Raw genomic sequence first — 23076 nt, forward strand, 5'->3', positions numbered from 1 at the left:
GTCAGATTGGTGTTCATAATTGTCACAAGAGCATTCTCTTGAATGTGTCATATTTCTTTTAAATATTCACTGCCAACACAAGTCTCATGTGAGAAGAAATAAAATCCATCTCGTGAACTTTACAGAAAGAGAATTAGTCATTTTTTTTTTCACTCTGAACAAAACTTGGTAAAAATACATTTGTTCAAGGAAAGAAAGTGACAAATCAGCTTTTTTCAATTCTGAACATTTATGAGATTGTACTTGTTATGTGACTGCAAAGTTTTTTAGTAATAGCACTAACAGTAAAATTTGTCCGAGTACCAACCAAAAGGTATTTACATCAAAATCACAACATTGCATTGATGTTAATGCAATGACCAGACACAAGTTACTTGTATGCATGAAATGTCACTATTGCCACCTTCTTCTTTTGCCACAGGTGGCTACCAATGGCATATTAATCATTTCTTGACTCTTGCTCTCACAGCAAACTAGCGAATGGTAATGCACCCCATCTGGAAATCTTCTATATCCATACAGGATAAGTCAAGACATAATTTGCCCGTTAAAACATTTTGTGGGTACATGTAAATGGGACCTGTATCTGCTAGACAAGTGAATGTGTGGCCAGAGTGGCTAGAGTGGCCATTAAGGCCAGAAAATCTGACAAAACAACTGGAAGAGCAGCCCATTGAGGAACATTTCCCAGAGTGACTATATGCCTCTTTTCCACAAAATAGCACATTCCGATAAAATGTTCACAAAGTACGAATTGAGTGGCTAGGATAATAATGTATGTTATCATGGAAATAATGCATGTTTTTTTTAATCTAAATTCTTAGGTTAAAAAAGAGACTCAGTGATTTGGGCAATGCAGTACATCCTTTCACACAAATGGATTTGATGCGCATAGTTAATGATGATGATAGCAAACTGTTCTCCTGCAGCGCATTCACAACCACGGGAGATGTCCATAGGCTCTAGAGACAGAATGATACAACCAACAAAGCAATCACTTATTCACAAAATCGTACAACACTTCTACAAGGGAAAGAGAGATCAACCTGCCAACCAGCCTGAATGGGACCGAGTCCCAATGCATCGACATTAGGGAGCTTTCAATTCGGGAAGGTATGGCATACGGGACCGAGAGTTAACCCACTGTGCCCCTCTTGCTCTGTCCTGGATTGTTGGCCATTTTGATTTCTGGGGATGGGGATGCTTGCATCCATTGTACCATGTAAGCTGTTACAGGTGCGCGCGCCGTACCTAAACATACGACAGCTTGCCACTCCTTCCTTGTTATAGACCGAATGCTATTTCCAGCGTGAACCATCCTAAAAATTAACATGAAAGATATTCAATTTTGTGCATGCACAAATCAATTTTATGCTCTACCTACTGTCCTCTTTCCCTACCATTCTGAAATTGAAAGCTCCCTACTGCCTTGGATGATGGCACGATACTCAAAGGGAGAGGGGAACAGCGCAAGAGAACACCCTTGTTGTCCCAAATGATTCTGCCATTGTTCATTTCTCCCATCTAGGAGATTTTGCCACATAGAATGAAGGGATGCCCAGAGGGGCATGGTGCAAGAGGAAGTCCCACACATAATGAGGATGTGTTCAATGGATTGCTTGAAATATCACAAGATTAACTCAAGTAACTGGCAGTCACTGTACGTCCTTGAGAGGGTGTATTGGTGGGGGGGGGGGGGGGGTGGGAGAGGGAGGGGGTTGTTAACGGAAAACTCACTGAGTATGCTCTACACTGACGTGAAGGACGAAAACTTTAGATGGGATGAGAACACGACGCCACTATATTTCACAAAGCCTTGTACACACTGAAGTTTGCATTGGAATATATACATAAATCAAACATCACACTTCTTAGTCTGTGCTTGTTCACAGTGTTAGCAAGATTGTTTTTCCCTATTGAATCAATTATGCACATAGTATTTGTTTAAATACACATGATGACATCAATTGCCATCATATTTCTTTTACAGCAGCAGTCAGCTCAAAGGCCTGGGCAGTTTTCAAATGCCGTAAGGAATGTCATCAATTTAGTTTCTGTCACACGACATGTGAGGAGAAAAAGAAGAAGTATTCTCGTCGTCGACACTGCTTGATTTGCGGTATACTCGTAACCTACCCTGGTCAATTAGATTTTGCTGACATTCCAATCTGAACAGGCATTAAAAAAACAAAATAACCCTCAAGTCTTTGAGCTAACTGAGCCTCGATCTAATTTAAAAAGTACTTTACTGAATGTTATGGTGCATAAAACACACCTTCAATCAATTTAGCATACTCATCTGCACATTAGACAACTCTTGTAAATTTCCATAATTTTCTCATCTTCTTTTTTCCTCGTAAACATCACATCTCCATTCAAACAACTTCAAGGCATTTCCGTAATGTCAATATACAATACACAGGTAAACATGTATAACATTAGAAATGGTATCCTTTGTCAGGGAGACTTCATAGTTGTGAAACACTGTATGCACAGTGCAGCACAAGTATATGCTAACTAAGGACTATTGCAAGCAAAGGGAAATCCGGTCCGATACGTTGGTTAGGGAAAAAAAAAAAGAAGTCAAATTTGTTGCTGTTAATGTTGCACTTGCAAAAAATGGATGAAACCTCAGTATTTCAGGCTACAGGACGTGGAAATTAGGTATGGAAAATTGAGGTTACTAACATTAGGACATTCTCTACCAGTTTTGAAATGCATTGTTTTCTCATTACAGCCATCGTTTGCAAAAAATATTCCCATTTTCTTTCATGGGTCATTGTGTGTGTGTGTGCTACGATACAAAACTGTAAAATGTAAGCTACACATTGTGGAATTAGTTTATATCATAACTAGCTCAACCTGTATTCTCTTTTTTATATCTCTATTTGATTATTATTATTTTTTTTTTTTGGTAAACAAATATCACTATTTTCATCCGGAGAAAGAGAGAGAGCACTCTTTATTGACAATGAACTAACACAATTGCCTCTTGCCCTGCCCCTACCCCTTACTAAAAAACAGATAAAAACTGCGTCAGTGATACAGTCTTCACTGCTTTGTGACAGCAAAGACGTCGGCTCGTTCATGAGCTTTGACGGCTGTGCCAGTACTATTTGCTCAAAATGACAAGTAAAAATAAGACAGAGATGATGGGATTGATATTCATCATCGGTTTTGAGTCAGTCTGTGTGAAAGAGTCGGCTGAGAGAGCAGGAATGGCGTTCTTCTCGTAATGATGGAGATACCTCATTTATCCCAGCAGGGGGCATAAACTTGATTGTCTCATATCCATAAATAGAATGTGTTATGGAGTGCAACATGAACCCAACAGATTTTCTTTGAGAAAGTACTAATCTCTTTGCCCCCCACCCCACAAATTTCCATTGTGGTCAAATATCATGGGTATATTCTGGCCTATACTAAGATTTACAGAGATTGCAATTAGGCTGTTTGTGGGCCCGGATCAGCAAAATCATTTCCCTTGCAGCAGGTCTGCCAAGGATGGCTAAAAGATAAATGTAAAGGGTTGAAATATGCATCTGCAGAAACAGAGTAAACTGTTACTATTCAGACCTACATGAATGCTCCTTGACTACTTTTGAGCTAGTCTCACATATGCCCATGTCTCAAAAATTAGATTACAAAGTCATGTAGCAGACTTGAGATGAACAACATTTCCTGTGGCTTCTCTCTCTCTCTCTCTACATATCTTACTGTTGTCTGAGCTCTGTTTTCCCCTCGTTCTAGCAGCAAGTCAAAACATTCTGCAGATATTGATAGCTTCATTTATTTATTTAATTTTTTTTTACAGCTTTGTTGCAAATCTCACCTTGATGTGGCCATGCACAAAATCACAAGAGGAAAGAGTCTACAGAGGAAATCATTTGGATTCTGCATAAAAAAAGATACAAAATAAAACAGAACTATATCATTGCAACCTGTCAAAGTGCCACGCATCGCAGAATTCGCCTGTCTGTTTTCCCCTGTTAAGACTATGTAGTATTTCTACGATCAGATATGCTGTTTGTAAGTCATTAATATCAATATCATATACAAGAATGCACTGGTAATTGGTTTCTCATCTCCTTGTTTGCCTACTATTTATTCACAAAACACACAAGACCTTTCACTATGTGCTATGCTGGCCCCTCCTTCTCTTTCAAATTTAAAGATCCTAACTTTAGAAGGGTCTGCGATGCTATCGTGGCGCCGTCCGCTGGACTGCTACTGGCCAGGCTGCCCTCGACGTTTTCTAAGGAAGTGTCGGATTCCTTGTCAGATTCGTTGAGCGTGGAGAGGATCAGGTCCTGGATGAAGAAGCTGCGGTCGGCATTCTCTATCTCGGTGACTTGGAGGTCTGTTTCAGACAGGGAAGGCTCATTTATCCTGGAAGCAAAACCATCAAGAGTCACAAAGAGAAAGCAAGGATTTAGTTTGCTGAATGAATCTCACAAGCAGAATACTAAACAACATCAAGACAGCACACACAAACAAAAACAAGAAACAAACTTCTCTGGTGTAAAATTGATGAAATACAATCAACCATCTGGAATTAAACCAAAATATATTGCATAATTGATGACCTAAATTCCACTGCATTTGTAGAATGACATCTCTAATAATTCCTCAAGAGACAAGCATGTCCTGTATGTTTGATCATTTAAACTTTCAGCATGATCAATAAACATTCACTAACAAGTCTTACCGACTACAAAAGGATTCGCTGTTTGAGAACAAAACTCGCCTACAATGACCTCATTCAGTTCCTAAGTTCTCAACATGCTCAGCTGACTAACTCCTAAACACTGTCACCATAGTTGATCTACTGGTGGATTTCAACATCAATGAGCACTTCCACATCAAAATAAAAGGTGTACATTTTTTTTTCATTACATACTCTGAATTTGTAGTATATGAAGTACATTGGGAGTTCTTTCACAGAAGTAGAATATATATCTGTATTTATAACTGGCCTGGTAGCTTCTGCCCTTTGAAAATTTGCGTGTCAATGCATTATCACAATTTCACGGCAAGTGAAAACATCGCTGGTGTTGAATTTCTTCTGATAGTCTCCTTCCTACAAGAAGCCATTGCCGCTGTTACCTTGATAATAGGTACTGGGACTCGGGTTGGTTGGTGCTGGTGGATAGTAACGTGGACTCCACAACACTGCTGTAGTTTGGGGCCCCATGCCCTGGGTTACTGTTCGCAGATGCAGATGTTCCCGTGGGTCTCCTTGGGGGCGGTACTGTCAGACTTTCCACTTGCCTTCTGCTTCCCTGTATACACAAATAAGAGATACAGACAGTGCTTTTGGGTATGCAAAGCAAGCAAACAAACAAGCAAGGTCAAAACAATTTCTCAATTGCCCCCAAATACATGCCAACACATATAGACACAAGCATACACTTAGTCACTCATCTATACACACACACATGCACACACAGCCATTCACGGCTTTCATGGCACAAGCCCATGATAATATTGAGCTGTGACCTGGGGCACAAATGTTGGTCTAAAGCTTGATCGCTAGAGCAGAGTTACAGCAAATAGAAACAAACAAAAATATTGAGGTAATAATGTCATCCCTTTTTTCTTTTCGGTCAAAGAATAATAAATTCTATGAGAAGAACTCATAACCGTAGGAATGAGAGAGAGAACTTAAAAAAAAAAAGAAGAAGAAGAGAGAGAGAGAGAGAGAGAGAGAGAGAACCGGTGAGTATGTAGGAGGTGGTCTGTCCCCTCCCCCAAAGAGGGCACTTTCTGCTCTCCCTGCCCCTTCAGCTTTCTTTATTGTATTGCTTAAAATGAGTTCTACAAGGGGAACAACGTACTACTAGTAACAGGTGCAGGTCCTGATGAAGTCAACTGACTCAAAGTTGGAAGATCAAATACAAATGCAGGCACATGGCAATATTATCAAAAGTAGTCTTGCAGTCAGTACATGTACATATCACGCATCACTGATCGATCAAACATGTATGCAAGCATGTACACGCATTGTGCCACTGTACTGTGCAGTGTGTGCACTATAATTTGCACATCATGTATATACACAGCATAGCTGCTCACTGGAAACACCCTCATTACCATTCACATGCATGCAGACACTGCCAATCTCTTATCGCACAAGCATTATCCATCAGTTAATACAGTACTGTGGGATATGATGGCTGCAAAACAAAACAAATCCCCCCCCCCCACGTGTTTTTGTTTGTTTTTGTTTTTGTTTTTGTTTTTATTTCAAAATCTGCAGAAGTCCAGAGATCCAGGGAAAAATATCTTGCCTGCATCGCTCTCACAAAATCATTTCACAGTTGTAATGATTCAAGATCAAGTTATTTCCTTTTTTTATTGATAAAGACCTTAGGTTACCTACATCATGGACCAAATGGCTCTATGAAATGTTCATGCACAAACCAATGTAGGTCTTGTTTTTAAATCAATTTGATGATTACAGTTATACATGCCTCATGTACAATACATACAATGTACAAGATGAAAGGATGAAAGGAAGAGACCAGTAATGCATTATTAACGTCCAACAAATTTTGATGGTTGCATCAAATCTTCAAAACATCATGTATCTTTGTCAGGGTTTCAAATCCTCATCACCAGGTTTATCAAGTACTGTACCTCAAGCCAACATTTTCACTCAGTTGAGGATATCAATCAGATTTGTAAGGTAATTGATTCCATGATGGATATGCAGTATAATTTGCAAACTCTCACGTGTGTGGCAATATGTTGTATTTTGTTGACTTCACAAATACTTTACACCAAACAACATTTAAAACCTTTGTGAAAATAGCCTTTAACCCTATTCTAACTGGGCTATTTGAGACCAAGTTTTTACTGAGGGGGGGTCAAATTGACCCCCCTCCCCCAAGATCTCCGCCCCTTATCGCGCGATCGCTGCAATATTTTGCCCAAACATACAACCGGATGTCAACTACAAGATTATATGGTTATACAAGAGGAAAATATGGATTTTCTATTTTCAATTTATTCATTATGCAAATTTATGCATGAAATCATATTTTTGCCTGTAACTCCATTAAAAATGCTGAAGGATTGTTTATTTTTTGTGTCAGAATTCCTCAAGACATATTCCTCAACACATATCCTCCAATAATTTTCTTGCAAAGAAATGGCCCAATTCAAATAAATTTTTTTGTTTCTTATTGTTCTAATTTCTTATGTATTTTCTTGTTTTTTACCCTTTTGTTTTCTATTGTTTTTTGCCAAAATTTATTGCATACACTTTTTCAAGCTTATCTGTAATTGAATCAATTAATATCAATGATTAAAAGTTGAAATAATCTATTTCATATCAATTGAACATAAAAACACATTTTGCTGTTTTTGGGCTGACATGCATATATGCAAAACATTACATAACTTCAGAACAGTGTACCTGGACGTCACAAATTTAGTCTCAAAATATGCAGGAGACTTCAAAGAAAAAAGTCATGAAATGGCGCCGCAAAATCTTTGCGCGTTGCGGAATCATCGCGCGAAATGTCGAGGGGGGGGGGAGTCCATTTGAACCCCCTCCCCAGTCAAGACAGGGTTAAAATTATGGGTATAAATTCATGTGTGTATACATGGAACACAATGCATCCTGTTAGATGTATTTAATGGTAGCAACTTGGAAAATTCACGAAAAGGATTTCATAAAAACAAAGGTGCAAGAATGTGGATCACATGTACACATAATATGTATGATATGGAACGCAAGGCGACCACTCCTGCCAGCATCGCCTGCCCGGCCCTCTGCCGATGTTTCACTCACCATGCTCCTCACCTGGGCATTCTGCGACTGCTGCTGCTGCTGCTGCTGCTGTTGGCGTTCCAGCTGCAGCTGCATCATCTGCAGCTGGTGCAGCTGGGAGGCCGTGGAGGAGTGGCTGCCGAGACCGCCGGCTGACCGCCGGGCCCCCGACAGCTGGGACAAGAGTTCTGGGATCGAAGGGAGAAAGGTAAAACACACGAGAACAGGTAAGCAGTGCATCTAAATGGGTATTCCAGACATTCACATATAGTATGGTATTACATAAATCAATAGCCCCATGTACAGACTGGTGCAATTCATTGTGGTCCTTGAGCAGAGCAACCAATACTCTGAAAAACCCAAATTACAATACACTGAAGAAGGATGATGACATGGGAGACTCATACATTACAGTAATATAGCACTATAATTCAACTACAATACCACTTGCTTAGCAAGTTTACCTGTGCAGAACTTATGCATGCTTCCTCTTCTTGTTCTGCTTCCTTGACTACCCACGTGCATTCTTACATGAAGTTGCCATGTCTTAATCTTTGTTCATTGTGATTTTTTACAAATCTTGAAAACATTCTAATTCCCCATCCCAATTGCTATAAATACTGAAACTCTGCACCCAGGATAATCAATTCATATATTTTCAAATGCAAAAGGCTAAAAATCATCTGGAGACTCTCTTTTAAGCTGATATGTGCTTTCTGTGTATTATTCAAATGCAAGTCTAATTTCAATCATTTCTGTGTATATTCTGTTGAAAAAATAAGAAAATGAAATTTGAATGGAAATTCAATTGAATTGATGAAAAAAAAAAGTTTGTTTGTTTGTTCATTTTCCATCCGAGGAGATGGCTGGATAGCCCATATTCAGCTACGTTAAGCTGGTCTTCCATGGGGTCCAGTTGGATTTGAGGTGGGACCACTTCACCGGGTTAAACACTGCTCTTTATGATGAATGAATGAAGCGGGATCTTTTTACGTGCACGAGTTGTTACTCTCTCATACACGGGACCTCCATTTTATGTGTTTTGCCTCTTGCTAGAGGGGACGGTATGCTTACACACAACATTGCTCAGTCCAGACTCGGGTTCGAACCCGGGCCGCGTGATCATGAGGCAGACGCGCTACCGACTGAGCCAACTCAAAGTTAAATATAATTACACTGATTGCTACTGATGGAAACCAAGCAATGTCTTAAAGTGGAGGACAATGCGCAAACAAAAATTGGAAATTTTGGAGAGATTGTTGCTCATAATTTCTCATGTGCATAAATGCAATCGAACAGCAAAGTTACGAGGTGTGAAAGATTGCAAGAGGTTTACATGAAGCAGCACATACCGGCTATTGGGTCCATGGCCTCCCTGTTGCCTGGTGAGCCTGAACTTTGACCAGCGGAGAGTCCACCACCACTAAAATGCATGTTGGTTCTCCTCGGGCGGGGACCGATGCCCCGCCCTGGGTGGAACATTCGCCTTAGATGCCTAACATTACCAGCTTCGTCGTGGAAAATCAGCAAATTAAGGAAATAACAAAGCTATGCATGATAATACAAAACACAATTACAACAAAAACAAGAAAATCACCACATCTAAACAATATAATATGAACAGTATACACAGGGCAAAGGAAATATGACAGGAACGTTCTATTAAGGATTACTATATGGTTTTAATTATGAACAAGAGACCCGGGGGTCACGCGCTCACCTGAGTATTGCAATTTCATCTTCCATGCATTCTTGCACACTCTTACCTGAGAACAATGGAAATTTAGGTCTGCATATGGATCCCCCCCCCCAACTCCAGGTTTGGAGGGGGGGGGCAGGCAGCCCTTGATCTGCAATGAACAAACTTGGAACTAGAGTCATCAATGTATAAACTCATGGCATTAACTTTGCTTTATCATTTCTGGTTCTAGAGTAGAAGATTTTGAATATTCCTTAATGTGTATGTGTGGGGGGGGGGGGGGAGTGGGCCCCCTAGGGGCCCCCCAAGAGGGACATGGTGCCCATTTGAAGGAAATGAGATTCTATCCCGCTAGGGATGCTACCTGCTAAGTTTGGTCAAAATTCATCATGAGGTTTTCAAGAAGAAGATGAACATGTACAATTCAGGCCCCATTACAACTGTAGGACTTCTCCCCATCCCCTCTCCTGGGTCCCGGGGGTGGGGGGGGGGGGGGGGATTGGGGGTGGCACCCCTGATTCCGCCAACCCCATGAACAAACTTGAAACTACAGTCATCAATGTATAGTATAGTATTATCTAAGCCCTATCACGTCCGGTTCTAGAGAAGATTTTTAAAGATTCCTTAATTTTAGGGGGTTTGGGCCCCCTGGGGGCCCCCAGATGGGCCACAGTGCCCATTTGAACAAATTGAGATCCTATCCCCCTAGGGATGCTACCTACCAAGTTTGGTGAAAATCAGACATGGCAATCTCAAAGTGAAGATGAAAATGTACAATTTAGGCCCCATTAGGACCCCTCCCCTGGGTCCCAAGGGGGGCACCCCTGATTCCCCCATGAACAATTGAGATCCTATCCCCCTACCTCTGATGCTACCTGCCAAGTTTGGTGAATATCGATCATGAGGTCCTCAAGAAGAAGATGAAAATGTAAAAAGTTTACGCACGACGGACGACGGACGACGCACGCCGGACGACGCACGCCGTACGCCGGGACGAAGAGCGATCGCAATAGCTCACTTGAGCCTTCGGCTCAGGTGAGCTAAAAATTCACAAAATCTTTGGGCACACACATATGTATGAGGTGCATTCATTTACTGTAAAAGTGGATATTGTCGTGCGACTAATTTTTAGCGCTTGGTCCCGTAAGAAGAGTTTCGCATGTTTTTGATTTCGCGGAATCAAGACAGTAAGTACTGGAACATGTGGCATGCATAAATATTCGCATGCTTTTATTTTCGTGCTAGTTTCTGGTAGCGCAAAATGTGCGAAAATTTCCACTTTTACAATACTCCATACTGTGCATGTTGGAACTAGAAGACTAGCAGCTGAAACAATTTGCAAATATCGTGATCCTGAAATCAAAGAAGGAAATGTTCACTCAGCCAAAGGTCCTCTAATGACATTACTTCCTGGCTCTGTAAATGCTGAAAAAGGATATTATTTCTCGCGACGATCTGTGTTCTAACGTAAGGTGAGCCGCGAAGTCATCTGTCACGTGATTGGGATCACCGCCGGGTGACGCTGCGCATACTGGACATACCTATTGAAAGAACAAAACGTGTGTCAGGCACTTCATGTCAACAAAAAGATTGGGGGATATCATTACGACACTCCGCACTACATGCGAATTGCATTTAGTTCTTTTCCAGAGTAGTCGGTCTGTGCCCAAGTTTGGTACAGTACCATCATATATTCTCTGGGTGCATCAGTCTTGAGGGATCTTGATGTTCAGTCTAACTTATTTTCAGCAAAGAAATGTTTGTAAACATGTCAGTTCTAATGCTGCTCTAATGTGGCAGAAGTTAGACTTGAGTAAATTATAGACAATACAAGTGATTGAGGATCTGACAAAGGTAAATTACCACTTTAAATACCTAAAAAACATGAACCTGAACCACAACTGAGCACAGGCTGGCTATATACTACACAGATCAGTTATCAGTCTGTCCAAATAATCTTTGTTCTGTAGGCAATGGCTGCACTGGTGTTGTGAATCTGTGGTTTCTTTGATACAAGTATTGAGTCACTGCTACCTACATGCTACATGTAAATGAGAAAATAATGGTACAAATTTGTATTCAATAGAGTTTTAAAACATACATAAGTGCAACATACCATTTACGGTACAATCATCTTCATTTTCAGTTGTAGTGTCAAAACATAGCATTTGCTTGAGGGATTTTATGAACGACAGAATGACATGTTTGGTAAACTCAAGGGCACCTCATACAAAAATCAGCAGTTAGTTTCCATCTTCTACACGAGAAGATTAATTGCTGGGGAAATCGTGTTATCAATTATTAAGTTCTTCATGCAGTCTTTTGTTCATTCTAATACGTATAAATGCACTCAATGCAAGAATTAAAAACAAACAAACAAATAATCAAAAAAAATGCAAGTCTAGCACTTATCTAAGCATTGCAAGTTCAACTTTCACACATTCTTGCATGCTATTACTTAAGAACATACAATGGTACATGTAGCAAACTTGGAGTGGGGCTTTGGACCTCCAGGGGAGCATAGTGATCATAAGATTGTATGTAAATTCTATCACACTGGCAATGATACCTGCCAAATTTGGTTAAACTTTGTCCATGCATTTTCAAGAACATGATGAAAATAAGAAAATTGAGCCCCCACTTGGTTTTCATAATATGACAATGTAGATAAAATTTATGACACAAAAGACTGAAATGCAGTGCAATTCAGAAACAACCAACAAAAGAGCTACAGCTGGTAAAAAGATCTGAGCTCATCTTTCTTGCTCGAGTTCATTACAAGGATTATCATCGTAGTCGGCATCACTGTCATCATCGAAATCGTAATTTAGTGTCATTGTCGTCATCAACATTTGGTACTCCACCATCATTGGCACTATAAATCCAAACATTAAAATCCCCATCACCTGCATCATCATCATCGTCCTCATCATTCTCATCAACATCATCTTCATCACAATCACCATCATAATCTCACAGACAGCATTACTGCCCTAACCAACATCAATGTCGGCATTGACTCTCATCTTCTGCCTCAAGAAACTCACCACTTCAGCGTTTGAGTCTGAGTGCTCTGAAGTGACATGCTCCTGGAGGGTTGCCTCTGTGAAGCCCATCTTTCCGCAGTAGGTGCACGTGAACGATTGGGCTTGGTCCAAACTCACCGCTTCTCCACCATAATATAAATCTGTTAATGGGATTCCAGGAAGATAATACATTACATACAGTTTGTACACACAATGAAAACAAAGCAAAGCATGTTATAATATTGTGTCCACACACACAAACACAAAAACAGAGAAATTAACATACATTGTATGATTGGAAATGCTAGTTGTCCATGTGTATGCTGAAGGAACATTTAATGCATATTGTGTATTCAGTGCAAAAAAAAAAGAAATTTAACCAAAATTATAGCTTCACTATGTACAATAAAAAAAGTACCAAGCACTAATGTACTGGACATGATCACGCACTGTCCAAGATTTCTGGACATGAAGGACGTTCTGATAACATTTCATGACTGCTCCAAATGGTTAATCAGGCAAATGTCTGATTCTACAGGCTACATATTACACTTGTGTTCAGTCTACATTGTCATTTTAAGTGGTTATATAAACAGACAGTGTTTTGGATGCACCACGCAAGCTGGCACATGGGGTCAGGGCACCCTGACTTACATACAATGTAAAGTCACTTCATCATTCTTAAGATATTGACCTTCTATCATAGTGGTGCCACGTTGATAGTCTTTCCCGACTTCTACCGGCCATCTGTATGAACCACCTACGGTCAACATCATTTGCCCTTTCTCTAGCTGTGGGTTATGAGACAAGGCCACCACATTGGGTTTGCAGCTTGCTCTTTGAAAAGGTACTTTCAATGGATTTTTGTTCATGTGCACTGAGACTCAGTCACACAGAGGACCTCCATTTTATGTCATATCCAAGGGAGAGAACAATCTTTGCCTCTTGCTAGAAGGCACAGCAAGGTAACACAAAATATTGTTAAAGTTGGACTGGAATCCAAGTATCTCAATAGCAGTGCAAACACACTATTGACTGAGCCATCTTGCCACCCTCAAAGATGAACCAACTACAGCACACATTGACATATCAGGTATTCTTCAGTTAACAATACAGCTGACATTCATATGATACTGATTAATATTGTTAATTCATATTTGGTCTAGATGCATGCCTCTACTAAGGTAGGGAATAGAACTCCACCAACCATAAATTGCACTCTGCCAATGGATACTTTGGTGCTCCATATCATGTGTAACTAGAAATGTCAATACAGTGTACACATATACATCGTATGGCAGCTGGTATGCCTCTGCCATAATGCATGATTCTCCTAATAGGTCTATAGTACATGTGGACAATGTGTGATGAAAGTTTCACATAATTGGCAAAATATTAATATGACATTTTCGTCACAAATGTGTTATATGTTCACCTTCCTTGACCTACAAATTTGTAGGTTTAATTGGACGAATGGGAGAGCATGTATTTGGGGATTTGAGGACTTTTACTTGACTTTGACACTTTTATAAGTTTGTGCATTGAGTAATCTTCAAGGTTTGGACAAAAAGTGCAATTTCTGTATCAACTGAATAGTATGTTACCATTTTCACCTGGCCTTTGATCCTTGACCTTTGACGCTATGACCCTAGAATTCATAAGAGAATAACTGTCAGGCAGCATATGCATAAATATGTACTAAGTTTCAGAGAGAACTTGAGCCACTTCCGAGATATGGAGGAAGAAGTAAAGTTCAGCGCCTTCACTAGATCTTTGACCTTTTGACCTTTGACTTTTTTGGCAAAAAAAAAACTTCAAAGAGAATCTCTATTGTGTAATACATGTACATGTATACACCAAAAAAAAAAAAAAAAAAAAAATCCTGCAGGCATTGCATAGATATGAGGGAAATAGTAGAATTTTGAAGAGTGGACCTTGACCTTTGACCCCCTAACCCCAAAATTCCCTAGATAATCACTGCCAGTCAGTACATGCATTATGTTCCATGAAAATACCTCAAACCATTTCCAATATATGGAGAAACAAGGAAAAGTAGAAATTACGCGGTGCGTAATATATGTCCCCGCCGGAAGTAGCATTTAGTAGCAAAATGTACAATATGGGTAAAAAGATCAAGGTCAAAGGTCAAAGAAGTCAAAGGTTAAAATTCTATGTAGAAGTTTTGAAGCCCTCACCTAGTGCCATCACATAAAGCAAACGGAATCGAAATCGGGTTACAAATGGCGAAGGAGTAGCATTTTGTAGCCAATGTACATTGTACAATATAGGTCAAAAATCAAGGTCAAAGGTCAAAATTCTGTGTACAAGTTTTGAAGCCCTCACCTAGTGCAATCACATAAAGCAAACGGAATCGAAATCGGGTTAGAAATGGCGAAGGAGTAGCATTTGGTAGCAAAATGTACAATACAGAAAATCAAGGTCAGAGGTCAAAGAAGTCCAAGGTCAAAATTCTGTGTAGAAGTTTTGAAGCCCTCACCTAGTGCCATCACTTAAAGCAAACGGAATTGAAATCGGGTTACAAATGGCGAAGGAGTAGCATTTTGTAGCAAAATGTACAATATAGGTCAAAAATCAAGGTCAAAGGTCAAAGAAGTCAAAGGTCACAATTCTGTGTAGAAGTTTTGAAGCCCTCACCTAGTGCCATCACATAAAGCAAACGGAATCAAAATCGGGTTAGAAATGGCGAAGGAGTAGCATTTTGTAGGCAGTGTACAATATAGGTCAAAAATCAAGGTCAAAGGTCAAAGAAGTCAAAGGTCAAAATTCTGTGTAGAAGTTTTGAAGCCCTCACCTAGTGCCATCATATAAAGCAAACGAAATCAAAATCGGGTTAGAAATGGCGAAGGAGTAGCATTTTGAAGCAAAATGTACAATATAGGTCAAAGGTCAAGGTCAAAGGTCACAACTGAAATTCTGTACAGAAGTTTCAAAGCTCCCATGTAGTGCTATCATATAAAGCAAACAGAATCAAAATCGGGTTAGAAATGGCGAAGGAGTAGCATTTTGAACATTTTGATCACACACGGACGCACAGACGGACGGCGAGACGGACAGACGGACACACACATGTACGGAGCCCGTTTCATAGTTTCAAAACTTTGGAACACATTGCCACGAGAAATGCATGAACAAAGCAAAAGATCTACATTTCGTAAATGCCTTGCAGATTTCCTACTCCAATAGATATCATACTGCATCAGGTATTATCAGTTTTCTATGTTAGAAAATGAATGATGTATAAATATTCACAGTCATTTCAACTAACCATGTAATAATTTTTCTTTTGTATTTAGCTCTTAGTATGAAGATCAAGGTGACCAATCTAGACTAGCACTTGTGCTAACTTTTGGTTTCCTTGTTTAAAGGCATGATTTACCATTTGCAGATGAAACAAAAACCAAGCATTAGTGTCTCAAAATAGTTATAAAATGTGAGTTAAGGATAGAAACAACCAATGTAAAAATTTGAACCACTGTAATCGATGTTACGTATTGCTGATTATACAAAATGTGAACAATAGTTATAATAAAAGTGTTTCCAGACTAAACCGTCTAGTGATGTTTTAATGAGAAAAATAGTGATATTTCCTTATATTTTAGGCTTTATTGAAAGAATTTGTATATACTGTAGTAGAATGTTTTGTGATACAACTGACCTACACATATGCATCAAAAGTGATATCTATAATTACTGCTCCCAAAGGTAAACAGGACCTTTCACAACAGCAACTTTGTAGAATTACGCTACATGTACGTATATATTTAACTCTCAAATATCCTCATTTAATCATGTTATTGTAAAGGAGTAATAGATAAGTATATTTTTTCACATATGTATGTAGATACAATTGTGTTATGATTCGTATATAGGGTGTACATGTTCAAAATGTTCTTGCTAATAAAAAACTTCAAACATCAAACATACGCTGTCCACAAAATTGATTACCAACTGACGGACGGAAGGACGGACAACCCAAGAACATACATGTAATGCCTCCGGCACCACTTCGAGGCGGAGGCATAAAAACTAGGGCTGGGTAAGTGTTGTTTGTCAGTTTGTGGACCATAAGCTTGGAATATCTTGCCAAAGGAACTTCTCTCATCACCCTCAGTGTCAATTTCCAAAAAGAATCTCAAGTAGTTCTTGTACTCTTTTTGACCTCATCACTGAGATGATTTTACAATGTGGAGCTCATCGATCAATATACAATGTAACTGAAAATGCTCTGGGTACAAAATACAGATTTTTGTTTAATAATCATAATTATTATGACGAGCACAAGAAGTGGGGCTTGTTTACACTGTATGACATTTCAAGTAGCTATCATTACGACAACTTTTACTTTTAATGTGACCATTGATTACATTGTACAATATAAACGACATTGCATACATGTGTACAATCAGTGATAACCATCTCAAGGAAAGAGGCTCTTGGAACAATTGCTTTTATCTATTCTCTAGTCAACCTGCATTTCAACAATCTGAGTAGTTTAAGAGATAATGTAGCTCTAGAATCCATCTTACCAAAATCTGATCGTGTAAGTATGCACTGCATTGGATGCTCTGCTGTGTGACGAGTTGTGGTTGCTCCGTTTTCGTAGCAGGTTGCACAAAGGTCATAGTCGTAGCAGATGAGACACTTGTACCTCCTGCCTCGGAAATTACTTTTCAGACAGCAGTCACAGCTTACACCTACATTGAGGGGGGGGGGGGGGGGGGGGGGGACACAAATGTTAGGAGTAATGAAATCATCACTATCAGAAAAACATTCTGGAGCCTTGAACAAGCAATCACTGTCACACAGGCTTGTACAAGTTGTACAAAATGTTACAAATGTTTGTTTTGTTTTTGTGCACCAGAAACTCATAGACAGCATTTGATTGCCTTCATTTTTAAAGGATGATATGAAGCCACATGCTTGCATAGATCTCAGTGGCTGCAGTCTGAGAAGACACACCCACACTCTAGGTGCTCATTAATATGCATCACTTCATGCATGTATGATTTGTGCCAATAGCAAGCGCGCACTGCCTTTAGTTTATTAGGGCAGTGCGCATCTTTTCACTCATGTGCTCTGCAGAAAACATCTAATAGCATCACACTCACTGTTTCAATATAATACATGTACAAACTCCGCAAAAAAAGTCCTGCAATTCCAATTTGATGTATCATATTTCTCTTAAAACTACATCACTTTATTCAAATGTGACATCATAAGAAAGCCTATTAATTTTCTTTACGACATCTCACTTGTTTACATTATGCATTCCTGAAATACACAGTATGACTGAGTGTGAGGAAAGGTCAAATGTGAAATGTTGCAAAATAGAGCAAACATGTTATGTCAAACAGTATAATTCCCATTTGCTTTGTTGTTTCAAGGAAGGAAAGTGCTTGAGAAAGATCATTAGATCCCAGGCTTCATCGATCATCCATGCAATTCAAAACTGCAGTAGTATCTGCAGATTAAAATTAAACATAAAGGTTGACCAAACAGTCATCTATTGTCTAGGAAATGGGAGTTTTTGAAAGTGCTCTCATTTCAGCAGTGCTTATTCCACTACCAGTGGTCTTTTTTCATAAAAACTGTACATTATCAATAGCAGAATTGTTGCAACTTTTCACTTTTGATCTGTCCCCATACTCAGCTGTTTTGCACTTTCCGAGAACACCCATTCATAGCAAGTGAGGTGTCATTTTAAAGATAATTAATCAGGCTTTCTTATGATGTCATATTTAATGAAGATAATGCAGGTATAAGAGAAATACGACATATCAAACTTTAATTGAAGAAATTATTTTGAGTTCATTATTCTTAATATTAGGGTATTATCATTCTTTGCAGAATGTTATTATTTCACAGTAAGCAGGGATAAAGCTCACATCAATGAGACTGCTGGATACCTTTCCTATTTTCTGTTAATGCTATCTAGACTGCTGCATGAGCACAATTCATCACAAAATTTGATTATAAATGCTACAGAATGCACTTCAAGCTATATCACTGGGCATTCCATGTTGTTCAATCTATGGATGACAATAAAGTTTGTAGAGTGATTTGTCCACTTAACGAAAATGTGGGCAGTTTTCACTACACTGTTAAAGGACAAGTTCACCTTCATAAACATAAGGATTGAGAAAATGCAGCAATATTAATAGAACACATCAGTGAAAGTTTGAGGAAAATTGGACAATCGATGCAAAAGTTATGAATTTTTAAAATTTTTGTGTTGGAACTGCTGGACGAGGAGACTACTCCAGCTTGTGATGTCATATGAGTACAACAGTATAAAGAAAATGTAAAGAAAATTCAACATATTTTCATTTTTTTCGCATAATAAAAGAGCATTTGACTTGCCTCTTTCTAAAGGTAGGGGGAATAATATTACCCATGACATATGTCGGTAACGAGTCAAGGGAATGTGTACTTTTTTCAAAAGATGAAATTTTGTGAAATTCTCTTTTTATTTTCCTTATATTGTTGTACGCATGTGACATCGTGCACTGCAGTAGTCTTCTCATCCAGCGGTTACTGCACAAAAACTTCAAAAATTCATAACTTTTGAACGGATTGACCGATTTTCCTCAAACTTTCAATGATGTGTTCTACTAATATTGCTACATTTTCTCAATCCTTATGTTTATGAAGGTGAACTTGTCCTTTAATATGTTTACTACTACTCGGACATAATACTACGGTAAAATACAGTGGTACGTATTCTTGTGAATGCCTGTCTGAGTCACACACAAAAAACAAAAACAACAACAAAACCAAACATCAGGAAAAATATAATTTTACAATCTTTGAAAGTTACTCATATATATGCAGGGTATACAAAAATGGTGGTTCATAAAGTGTCCCAGTTCCCATTCATCTGAATACAAACCATGGACTATAAGTACAATATGCAGAACCCCGTTACGATGTTTGCTTTGAGTATCTGCTTTGTCAAATCTTCAACATCAACATAAAACACACTCACATAAACTTGTACATGTACATGTACAAGTTACATTCATGTAGGGTTAACATGCACATTGTATGTGAGGGAAATATATTCATGCATATGTACACCAGCCAACTTTACTTCACTGTGATAAAACATCAGTTGTTGATAATACATGTACACTGTGGAAATGAATTTATTATTACTAAACAAACAAACAGACAAAATTACAGCAAATTGAAATAAGATGTTACATGTATCAAAAGGACAAATGGCAGTTGCCTACATACATCGTAGTGTACACTATACCAGTATGTCACTGTCACCTGATAAAAAGACCCTATGACTTACACATTTGTACAATAAAATACAATGTGTATGGCAAAGAAAAGCTGCATTTTAAGAACTGTAAGATGTCAAAGGAATACCCAGGTTTTGCACTTTATCTGTAATGCCAAACAGCCATATTTCCCTGTTACCACAATTCCTCTTTGGCTACTGTACTTCAGGTATCCGACAGAAAGTAGGGGGTGGGGATGCAAAATGTAGATTTCATTATATCTTTACACACATCAGTATACACACATAATGAACATACATTTGATATACTGAGTACTAATCTGTTTATAATTACTACTGATTGGTGCTACCTTGAAGCTTGACACCGGACATTAATTACATTGTGATATATATATGGTTTACACATCATACAACTACACTAAGATGTTGATCTACAAGGTGTTCACTGATTATGCTATGTACATTGTATTCATAAGATCCCCTTGGTCTAGGAGGCATGCAGTAGGCATCAACTTCAGTTTGATGGACACCAAGCTTGATCAGGAACATATTGAAAATTTGCACACATTAATGATTGTATCTTGGCTATGTTGACAAAAAGTTTTTAAAATAAAAATTTAATCAACAAAATCCAGAGAAACGAGCATTTGAAAAAAAAAGAAGGTAAACTTCATATATCCATTCACACTAGTCCTGCCATACACAATGTGCACATACACTGTAAAGCTCACAAGTTTGCAAGAAACTTCAGCATACAATTGTACAACTTTGGCTGCTAAATTTACTTCATACACTTAGGGCAACTCTAAAAGCTATCAAATAGAAGATAGGGGGAGGGAAATTATCTGATCTTTAGGTTTGATATATGAAATGATGCCCTGTCTTTCAGAATCAGAGGTCACTGATCAAAGTGAAATTTTGTTAATGCCAAGGACTAAAAAGAGAGGTACACTGTACATACACCAATTGTACATACACCTGTACCTCCTATGTTCAATTTAAGTGCATGACACAGATGGTCTTCAAAATGGTGAATAAGTTAGTAACTGCTATCAGTTTCAAATTAGATGGAGATGGAAGGGGACTAGAATAGTGAGCCCAGCAACTATGATTGATGATTACATGTCCAAGTGTACCAGGAAATGACCAAGCGAACTTGAGAGGGAAGCTCATTCTGGATCTGAATATAGAGGTATGTACAGTTATAAGTGTAAACCTTAGTACAGTGTATGTACAAGAGGACTTGTACAGTTCTTGTAATGTTCAAAACTTAGAACCATACAAGGTACAAAGTGTACAGTGTAGGTGATCAAAAGGGTACTGATTACTAATTTGTTGAATGTAGAAGAAATCTCCCATGCCAATATTAAATGTGGTTGACACATCTGCGAGTTTGTGTCAGTGTTGGGTAGATTAAAGATTCTATCTTCAAAACTACACTGTACATGTATGAGTAAAGGGCACTCAGAACTGTTACAACAGACACAGTTGTAATGAATTTCACACACCTATTAATATTCAGGTACAAATTCAGGTCCCAAAATTATCATAATTACAGGTACAGTCTACAGTGTATGCTGAAAATTCTCTTCAGTTTGATATACAGTCTTACTGAATGAAATTTTGATATGTTAACATAACTCCAACAGAAAACTGTCAGTCCCAAGGATTTTGTTATAAGAATTTTGTTAAAACACTACGTACATGTAGATAATCAATCCTTAAAATGCATTGTTAGAATCAGGGGCCATGGGAATGATTTGGGTTCTGAGGCATTTACATGTACATATATAATGTACTGAGTCTTGGCTTGTTCCTATAATACACCTGTATATTCAAGTCGAAGTCTTTCAGATATCAGTCTGACTGGTAAAGTTTATACTCAATCACAAGTACATGTAGATAATCAATCCTTAAATTATGCATTGTTAGAGTTGGCCATCAGGGGCCATGGGAATGATTTGGGTTCTGAGGCATTTACATGTACATATACTGTAGTCTTGGCTTGTTCCTATAATATATTCAAGTCGAAGTCTTTCAGATATCAGTCTGACTGGTAAAGTTTATACACAATCACATGATTTTAAACGGTAAAAACTTGGTTCCACACACCAAATCTACTTCTACATGCATGTTCTACAATGTAAAGTTAAACTTTAGACGGGAAGTAGCTCTAAAGCAAGCTGCCCATAATTCGACCATAATGCGCAACACCGTCCAAAATTTGACTTTTGCCAGTTTGGCACGGGAGGTTGAACCTTGGTGCAGGTTTTTTACCGTGTTCGGATTTGAGCATCATCTTGATTATTCTTTATGGCCTTCTTTGGCTCAACTGGGTGTGAGATTCTCCCCAATCTACAAAACAGCCCAGTCGCTGTAAAAACACTTCGCACAGCATCTGGTCGGTCTATCCACAACAATCGTAACATATGTAAGATTCACTTGATTGTTTTGGTTCTGCATTTTGACTTTGAGAGACGTTTCATGAATTACACTTCAGTGTACCCATAATCAACAATAAACATCACAAGACTTCTCAAGTCAAGGACCAACTTCCACCAAGGTGCAATTTGTTGCCTAACATTCAGAAGCAATTCTAGACTTACGAGTCTACATTAAAATGGGGATGGACAAGATGCTCCTACCTTCCCCTTTTACTAATTAACATAGTGCACACACAGAAAGATGGACAATCTAAACCGGGATAGTGTCTAGGCCTACTACAATTTGCAAATCGTGCCCCGTCATGTCAGAGAAACCCCTACTCTTTTATGTGTGCAGCATTACCGAGCTGTGGAGTCAATCCCTCATTTGTGCAAACCGTGATGCATGCATGTCGTGTCTCGTTGCTGCCTGTACGATGATGTGTGCGAATCAGCGTATCTAGTGCCGACATGTTCCGGTTTCGGCAATATGCTTACCTTCATGTCGGGACATCCTAGGCGACAATTCAGCCCCACCTTGCACACAAAATCCATGCACCACTTCAACTGACGTTTGTGAGTTATCTGTACCATTTACTTGAAATTTTAGTTCTTCCAATGCAAATAAAATGATAGTTTTAGATTAACTTGTCAATAGCATATTACACCAAGTGCAGAAGTACTCAGCCCCATGAGCGTGATGTCACAGTCTCGTAGGTACCGATATTTCAAAGAGTGTCAAAATAAATAAAAAATTCTAAAGTAAGAGAATGTTTTGACAGCAAAATATTAAATAAATATTGATTCAATTTTTTTCATATAGTTTTAAAGGTAATCATATCAATCCTAAAGAAATAGCAAAATAATTTCTGAACTTTCGA

The 23076-nt window shown here is 38.7% G+C and overlaps 1 protein-coding gene across 2 annotated transcripts; it reads right to left on the reverse strand.

Annotated features, from left to right (window-relative positions):
* Positions 1–1731: 1731 nt before the first annotated feature.
* Positions 1732–22876, reverse strand: LOC139709903 (E3 ubiquitin-protein ligase KCMF1-like). 2 transcript variants are annotated; one of them, XM_071621861.1, is made up of 8 exons: positions 22694–22876; positions 17050–17217; positions 12524–12663; positions 10916–11017; positions 9130–9292; positions 7811–7965; positions 5107–5282; positions 1732–4389 (listed from the first exon to the last, which is right to left on the reverse strand). In XM_071621861.1, exons 1-8 carry the CDS (start codon positions 22707–22709, stop codon positions 4140–4142), a joined length of 1170 nt encoding a protein of 389 aa, XP_071477962.1. In that variant the 5' UTR covers positions 22710–22876; the 3' UTR covers positions 1732–4139. The 2 variants fall into 2 exon arrangements, with proteins under 2 accessions (XP_071477962.1, XP_071477961.1); XM_071621860.1 differs by having other exon boundaries at positions 7799–7965.
* Between the last annotated feature and the right edge of the window lie 200 nt (positions 22877–23076).

Source organism: Diadema antillarum, unplaced genomic scaffold (assembly GCF_040938485.1).
Source record: "Diadema antillarum isolate AM-2024a unplaced genomic scaffold, OU_Dant_1.0 seq00001480_RagTag, whole genome shotgun sequence".
NCBI classification, from domain to species: Eukaryota; Metazoa; Echinodermata; class Echinoidea; order Diadematoida; family Diadematidae; genus Diadema; species Diadema antillarum.